Consider the following 8,220-nt stretch of genomic DNA (forward strand, 5'->3'; position numbering starts at 1 on the left):
GAGATAACAATGAATTGAATTGAAATTTAGGAACTAAGAGCTTAATTGCAAAAACTAAGATAAAAAAAGTTCTAGGCATATTCGGAGGTAGCCCGGGCCTCCAAGTTCAAAACTAAAAGTTTATAAATAATTCATTGCATGCTATTCTTAAATCTCTTAAAACTATTTATAATGGAAATTGCTAGCATTTTATTTAAATTTAAAAGACCAATTCTTTTTATTGAATTATAGTTGGGGTCCTCGATTAACTAAAGACTAATTCTTTGCTGGTTCGAACACTGCTGTTTTCCTTTGCATAAATATCTGGTTCCACGCACCATTGTTTGTAACATTAGCATCATCCTGTGGTGGCATTTTGACTGTTCACTCTCTTATCTTCTCTCCATCTGTCTGTCTTGCCCTCTCAAATATCTTTCGAAGAACAGTAGTCCTAATTCTTTGTTCTCTCCATCTGTCTGTCTTACCCTATGAAATGTCTTTCAAAGACAACAATAGTCCTCATTCTTCGTTCTTGCAAGAAGATATGATGCCAGCCCTAGGCATACTCGGTGACTTATTCCCAACCCTAGGGAAATCAGCAACTTCAATCCCCATGCCTATTTACATACTCGGTGACTTATTCCCAACCCTAGGCATATACTTGTTGCCTGAGGCTTGGTCCTCGTATACGCCTCCAACATCGTGCACCTGTCTGCACGAGTGTTTTGGATTTGCATAGTCCGGTCTTGCGTATTAGGGGTTTACAGGTTTTGATATAAATGGTCATTATCTATTTCTTCCGAACACATGCCACTATAATTTCGAGACTTGAGTGCTTCTCAAGACTAGGCGTCAACAGAAAACCCTAGAAAAAATTGAACCATCTACGTCATGAGACTCGTATCAAAATTACTCAAAAGTCATGGCAAAGAAGTACAAATATGCGCGGGTTAGATAATTATCTGAATATTTTGGTTGAATCTCCTCCCACAAAATGCTAACACTTGCTTCCATGATGAGACACTTCTTTTCTACAACACAACAGAAAGAAATCCTCTAAAGTCACGAACACAAAATAACATGAAAGCAGCGATACCACTAACTCCCAATGATATGTCCCAACTGTCAACAAATCGCCGTCCATCCTCCTCTAGCTCAAAACAGCATCTAAAGCATGAAGAATATTCAGAGCAAAGGCCCTATCATGGCGTCATCTTCAAAGACTATAAGAGACATGGAGAAATAATTAAAAAAAAAAAAAAAGTCCTTCTCAAGGCACAGTTGAATGTGACAAGAAATGTTACATCTCATTCTCCTGGGAAGAACAAAAAACTTTGGAATCTCTACCATGTCATGTCTTCATGTATAAGTGCCTTCCTAGTTCCTACTCCCTATTCATTTGCTTCAGCACCATTCTCCACTGCTTGAGTCACACCGACTTCAGCTGGTCGAATAACTCTGTCATGGAGCATGTATCCTGCCTGTAAAGATACAACAAGGTATCATTTCAGTAACACTTTAAATCAAATAATAGTCACGAGCAACTGCGAATTTTCAGAAACAGCCAAAAAGGCTTTACAAATGCGATTAATAGTAATACCACATGCATCAGGTTTGGTCATAGAGAAAGGCAAGAAAAAAGTTACTAGTAACACTCCTCATCATTAATGTCAAATCTCACTTATAAACAATCTCCAATATATGATCCCATCCATGTTGGATTAGAATGAATCAAAGATTTTAACTCATAACCCCATACAATAGGATGAGTATGCTCAAAACCAAATTGGATTATAGATAATCTCCAACTGGGCCATCATCATAAAAAAAAAGTATGAGAACATGGCTTCTTTTCAAAATGGTCATGAAGGCAAACCTCAAATTTGAAATTGCATGACCTCCAGGGATAAAAGCATCATGTCAAATTAGCCAGAAGTAGGAAAGAAACTGAAAATGCAAAGAAAAGGGTCTGTCTGTTTCACCCTTCAATTTATGCTTTGGGTCTGTCTCTTCACACTTCACACATGGTTTCAAAATTCTCAGTTTGATAAAATGATTTAAGGGGAGAGTGACTCAGGATGGGAGGTGAGAGAGAGAGAGAGAGATTCTTTTTCAATTTAAAAGTATAAAGTTAATATAGCAAGTGTAACTGGTTTCCCGTGTTCCTTTCTAACTCTACTTACTACATGGCTTAATATTAAGGTGACTGTTGCGAAAAGCTGTCAACTGACCACTGCTAGCATTCCCCAAGAAATAATTCTAGTTGCAACAATGGAACAATAACAAAAAGAAACAATGAAAATCACATATCAATAACCAAATATTGTTTTCCAGTTGATGAAAAATAAAGAAACCGTATCAACAATAATTTCAATCAAATGGTTAACAGTGAGCTATATGGTTAATCAATAAAAGAGCTTGATTATATTCAATGAATACCTTGAGAACAGCAGCTACTGTCCCTGGAGGCTTAGAAGCATCTGGAACCTGGAATATTGCATTATGCCTATGTGGATCAAATGGCTCATTTGTTGGATCAAATTTCTCTACTCCATACTTCTTAAATATCTGAAATCCAAAACATCACCTGGTTGTTAGAGCAATGATTTAATACTAACGCAAAATGTATACATACAGAGAAGGCTGTGAGGTGAGGTGAGGTAATGGCTGATGATGTAACAAGAAATGTTACCTCTCCAAGCTGTTTCTCAGTCATTTCAACTCCTTCCAAAAGTGTCTTAAGGAGTGGCACTACCTGGGCAGTGTCATTAGAAACATCGATTTTTGAGAAATTGCCTTTGACAACTGATGAAGCTCTTCCCAAATTGTCTGCAACATCAAGTAGGCTCTTTGCAAAATTCTGAGGCACATATTTTGAGAACACATTCAGTTAAAATTCCAGTTACAAGAATAACCAAGAAGATAATTAATGAATCCACATTTCCAACAAAAAAAGAATGACAGGAAGGAAGAAAAGCATGCCGTCATTAGGTGAAGCTGACCTGTATGGCAAACTTTTTAGAGTTCTCTGCTTCACGTTTTGTTCTTTCCTTCACATTTTCCATTTCAGCATATGTGCGGAGAACTTTATCTTGCATTGTCTCAATCTCCTTATGCTTTGCTTCCAGGAGTTCCTCCTTCTCCGCCACAAGCTTCACCAAATCATCCATAGATAGATCACTCCCAGCCTCAGAATCTGAATCAGAATAGGCAGTTCGTTTAGTACCTCTCCTTCTTTTAACTGATCGGGATATGGTTTGTTGGGACTCTGAGTTGAAACCTGACTCTTTGGTCTCATGCAAAACTGAATCTTCTGTCTTATCAGAAAGGCCTGCACTTCCATTTGTTTTTCCTGACTCTGCATTTGTGGGATCACAGTTAGAGTCTACAGCACTCACCTGCTCCTTTTCAGTAGGCTCAGGAGATGCAGATGAAGTGAACCCAAAATTTTGAAAAGGAGAGGAGTTTAGTGCTGAATGATGAAACAGACACACCTTCCTTGTAATACACTGAAATAGGACATGCAAGTTATAAAACATTAAAACACTGAAGAAAAAATAAAAAGGGGATTTCAAACTAGTCAAGAAGCAATCAAATATTAAAAAACCCGAAGTACTTTGAAATGACTGAAAGTCAAATCCAATTATTTGTATTATGAAAGAAATATTAGTGGACACTTAACTAGATTAGAGGAAATAACACACATGTGCACACTAATTAGAAGTCATAAAACAACAATCATAAAAGGAACGATATTTCAACATAGAAAAAACGAGCTCCAACATTGACAATGTTGGATAGTAACTCCAGACTGCTCCCCTCCATAATCTGAGCCCAAAAAATCTAAATGGCACTGACAACACCCGCTACGATACCCACATATAACTTATTGCATGTTATAGACAATGTAATCAGATGTTTTAATTCAAGGTTAGTTCAATTAATTCAACAAAATAAATGAAATAAGAATAAAAACTCTTAATTAAAACCCCCAAATGATAGTAGAAAGGCAATTAGATTTTACTTGCTCTCTCAGTAAACTATTAGAACTTGCAAATTTGAAGCAAATGGTAACATGTAAACATTGGTCATTTCAAAATTAGATAATGGTACTGCTATCTCAATCTCAACTTCATGTCATAAAATTTCAGATTTCCTAAACCTTAGCAAAACCCAACCCATGAATAACAAAAACCAAAATGCACAAATAAAATCCTCATCTCAGTGATTGGAGTGAAAATCCTTAAACCCCAGGATAACCATAAACCCTAGGGGGGGGAAAAAGGAACCTATAAAAACCCAAATTCTGACATCAGATCGTTAAACCCTAGCAAAAACCTACAATGAAATCAGACACGGAAAGAAAAACCCAAAGAAAAAATGAAAATATTAAGAGTCAAATCCTTAAACCCTAGCAAAAACTTACCATGAAATCAATTCTAAATAATTTGAATAAAAAACCTTAAACCCTAGAAAATGAAAACTAAGAAAGAACAACCCATAAAAAACCAAATTCTGACGTCAGATCCTTAAACCCTAGCGAGAACCCTGAGGTGAAAATTGATTAGTAAAAAAGAACGCACCTTGCCAGGATATCCATACTCATGTACAAGAGAGTGAAAATAATGAGAGAGGATCGGCAAGAGGTGGTGATTATGGGACGGAGACGGAGAGTGTAGAACCAGAGGGCGTCGGCCGACGCTCCTCGAAAGGCGTGACAACATCCTGGTCATCAACATCCTTGCCTGGTATGGTAAATTATTACCAGAGAAAATGAGAGTATAAATATAAAGGGTATTAGGAAACTGAGAGAAATGGTAGACCGAGGAAAGTTCTAGGTTTTCTTTTCTTTCCGGCAAAATAAAAATAAAATAATGTCACGAATTCTATCCCTGTAATTGATTCAATTTTTCTATGGTACCTTCCAAGGTATTAAAATTAGTTTTCTAATACGTAAAAATACATTATAATACTTAAAAATACAATATAAATTCATATTGTAAAATTACAAGTAAATTTTTTAAAGTAATTATGTATTTATAATTTCAATCAAGAAAATAAATTATATTAAAATCTAATAAAATGAGTCAACATTATTATAATTAATAAGTTATCTAAATAAAATAAGAAAGATAGATAATGTCACAATCTTAGGTGTAAGGACACGCCAACGAGTCGCTACTAGGTAGTGGTATCATACAGATGCAGAGGCAACATATATGGGCAGTGTAGATTTTGATAGCGAGTATAACGGGTGCGTGCAAACAGCGAGTTAATGTTTCGCACCATGCTAGACTTAGACGATGGACTATTTAAGACATCTTCAGTTGCACATGAGAGCTGGCAACTTGGGAAATCAGTTTGGATGGTATGGTTGTCTTTGAAAGGGGCTGTCTAAAAAGAGTTAATTTGTCAAGAGACAATTTTACTTGTAACTTTTATTATATATATATGTATTATATAAAGCCTAAACGTGTGTAGCAGACAGATCAGATTGTGCATAGCGCGCACATATTATTATTGTGTATTCCTTTGTTGATGAATTAATAAATGTTAGGTTGGTTCCCGTAAATTGCTTGTGTTGTTATTGTGTTGTGTTTAATCATTGGCTCGTGTTCTTGATTACTGAAATTGTTAAGAGTTGTGGGAAAACCTTTGGGTGTGCGAAACACTTAGATTTTAAGCAAACACGGGTGACTTGGGAGAAAGGTTGAGTCTAGTAATGGGACTAAACTGCCACACTGGGATTAAGACACACTAGGATTAAGATTGGACAAAAATTTTATCCCCGTGATAAGTGGTATCATAGCCTTGGATTGTTCTGTTCGTAAAGTTGTTGTTTAATGTCAAATGCCATAAGGCATGGAGGTGATTCATGAAAGACTCACTCATATTGAAAGTGTTCTAGGTCCTGTGGTCGAAAACAAAAATCAAACTATGAATGACAAACTAGCATATATTGTGGAAATGGTAAAGAGGGTTGCGGGGCAGGACATGGATCTTGTGGTCGAGGTAAGTCACAAGATACGGGTTTTAGAGGGGGAGATTGCAGTGTTAAAGAAGGTAAGGTCCTGTGGTCGAAAACAAAAATCAAACTATGAATGACAAACTAGCATATATTGTGGAAATGGTAAAGAGGGTTGCAGGGCAGGACATAGATCTTGCGGTCGAGGTAAGTCACAAGATACAGGTTTTGGAGGGGGAGATTGCAGTGTTAAAGAAGGTAGTAGTGATTGTCCCCATAGGTGGTGGCACGTCTTACCAGAGGGCTATAGGGTAGGACATGGATCTTACGAATACAGGTTCTAAAGAGGGAGATTGCAATGTTAAAGAAGGTAGTAGTGACTATCCCCACAGATGGTGGCATGTTTAAACCTAGAGTACCAAAACCTAAGCAATTTGGTGGGGCAAGAAGTTCCAAAGAGTTGGAAGATTTTCTATAGGACATGGAGTAGTACTTCGGGGTGGCTAGGATTGGGACTGACAAACAATTAAACATCACAGTGATGTATTTTTCTAATGACGCCAAGCTATGGTGAAGGACTCGGATCAAGGATTATCTGAATGTTGGGTGTCCTAAGATTAAAACTTGGGATAGTTTGAAACAAAAGTTAAAAGAATAGTTCTTGTCAAACAACATGTCTTAGTTAGCTAGGGAAGATTTGAAGAAATTAAAGCAAGACAAATCGGTGAAGGATTACGTCAAAGATTTCTATTTTTTAATCCTAGACATAAAGAACATGTTTGAGGAAAATAAACTATTCAACTTTATATCAGGTTTACAACCTTGGGCACAAGCTGGGTTGCGGAGATAAAATGTCAAAGACTTGTTATCTGCCATTGTTGCCGCAGATAGTTTTGTCAACTTTAAGACGATGACGCAAGATGGTTTTATTGCTATCCCCTTGAAATTCAAGACTAGGGATAAGAGGGATGAAAAGAGAAAGAAAAAAAAGTTCGATGGGGGGAGGATACAAGCCTGGGATTGATAAGGGAAAGGGCAAGCAGGCTAATGTACAACAAAATAGAGACCCCAACAAGCCAAATGCAGGTTGTTTCATTTGTTATAGACCACGCTATGCAAGAGAATGCCCAAAAAAGGAAAGGTTGAATGCAATTCTTATGGGTGATAGTGAACAAGAGGAGATAGTCATGCACATCAACCCGATATGTGTACTAAATTGCTTAGTTACTAAGATGCAGGATTTGGTGGCAGAATCCAGCCTTGTCAAAACTAAGTTAACACAGTTTGATGTGTTGTGACAAGATAAGTCAGGTGCTGTGGATACTCTAGTATATGTTAAAATTAGAGTTAATGATAGGGAGATAATTGTTATGTTGAATTCTGGTGCTATGAATACATTTGTTGTCGATAAATTGGTGATGCAACTTCAATTGCATTTGAGTAACAGCTAGATATCGATGAAAGCAATGAATACCAAGGCGCAACGGATACTAGGCATGGCATATGGCATGCCTATGGTGCTAGATAAGTGGCAGGGAAAACAAGATTTGTTGGTGGTGACTTCGACGTCATTCTTGGCTTAGACTTTCTAAAAAGAGCTAAGATTGTGTTGATGCCTATTTTGGATGGAATTCTACTTGCAAATGAGTTATGTCCTTGTTTTATCCCTTGTCATAAGGCAATGATGGTTGAAAGCTGAAAGTAGGGAAGTAGCTTGGTTTCAGCCATTGCGATTAGCAAAGCCTTAAAGAAGGGTGGTGAAGTGTTCTTGGCAATAACCATGACTAAGGAGTTAAAACATGTTAGGGCAGTGCCTGAAGTTATTACTAGGTTATTGGAGGGGTATAGAGATGTGATGCCTCCAAAGTTGTTGAAAAAGCTTCCACTAAGGTGAGCTATTGATCATAAGATTGAACTTGTGCCTAAATTGACACCACTATTATAGCCTTCATATTGCATGTCCTTAAGGGAATTAGGTGAGAAATCAATTAATGGAATTGATTGATGCAGGTTTTTTTCAACCTTCAAAAGCTTCATACGATGCTCCTGTTTTACTTAGAAGAAGGTAGATGGTAGTTTATAGGTATGTATGGATTATCGAGCATTAAACAAGGTAAACAATCAAAAACAAATACCCTGTGTCGCTGATTCAAGACTTAACAAATTGAATGGGGTTTTGTTTTCATAAAGCTGGACTTGAGGTTAGGATACTAACAAGTTAGAGTTGCTGAGGGGGATGAGCATAAGACGACTTGCGTGATAAGGTATGAGTCATA

General features: G+C 37.1%; 1 protein-coding gene across 2 annotated transcripts; it reads right to left on the reverse strand.

The window, feature by feature from the left end:
• Window positions 1-1,227: 1,227 nt before the first annotated feature.
• Window positions 1,228-4,845, reverse strand: LOC105128645 (grpE protein homolog, mitochondrial). Of its 2 annotated transcripts, XM_011030407.1 has the most exons (6): window positions 4,563-4,845; window positions 3,260-3,488; window positions 2,982-3,175; window positions 2,672-2,839; window positions 2,419-2,547; window positions 1,228-1,460 (listed from the first exon to the last, which is right to left on the reverse strand). In XM_011030407.1, exons 1-6 carry the CDS (start codon window positions 4,716-4,718, stop codon window positions 1,371-1,373), a joined length of 966 nt encoding a protein of 321 aa, XP_011028709.1. In that variant the 5' UTR covers window positions 4,719-4,845; the 3' UTR covers window positions 1,228-1,370. The 2 variants fall into 2 exon arrangements, with proteins under 2 accessions (XP_011028709.1, XP_011028707.1); XM_011030405.1 differs by having other exon boundaries at window positions 2,982-3,488.
• Window positions 4,846-8,220: the final 3,375 nt, after the last annotated feature.

The sequence above is a fragment of the Populus euphratica genome, unplaced genomic scaffold (genome assembly GCF_000495115.2).
Source record: "Populus euphratica unplaced genomic scaffold, PopEup_1.0 scaffold111.1, whole genome shotgun sequence".
In the NCBI taxonomy this organism is placed as follows: domain Eukaryota; kingdom Viridiplantae; phylum Streptophyta; class Magnoliopsida; order Malpighiales; family Salicaceae; genus Populus; species Populus euphratica.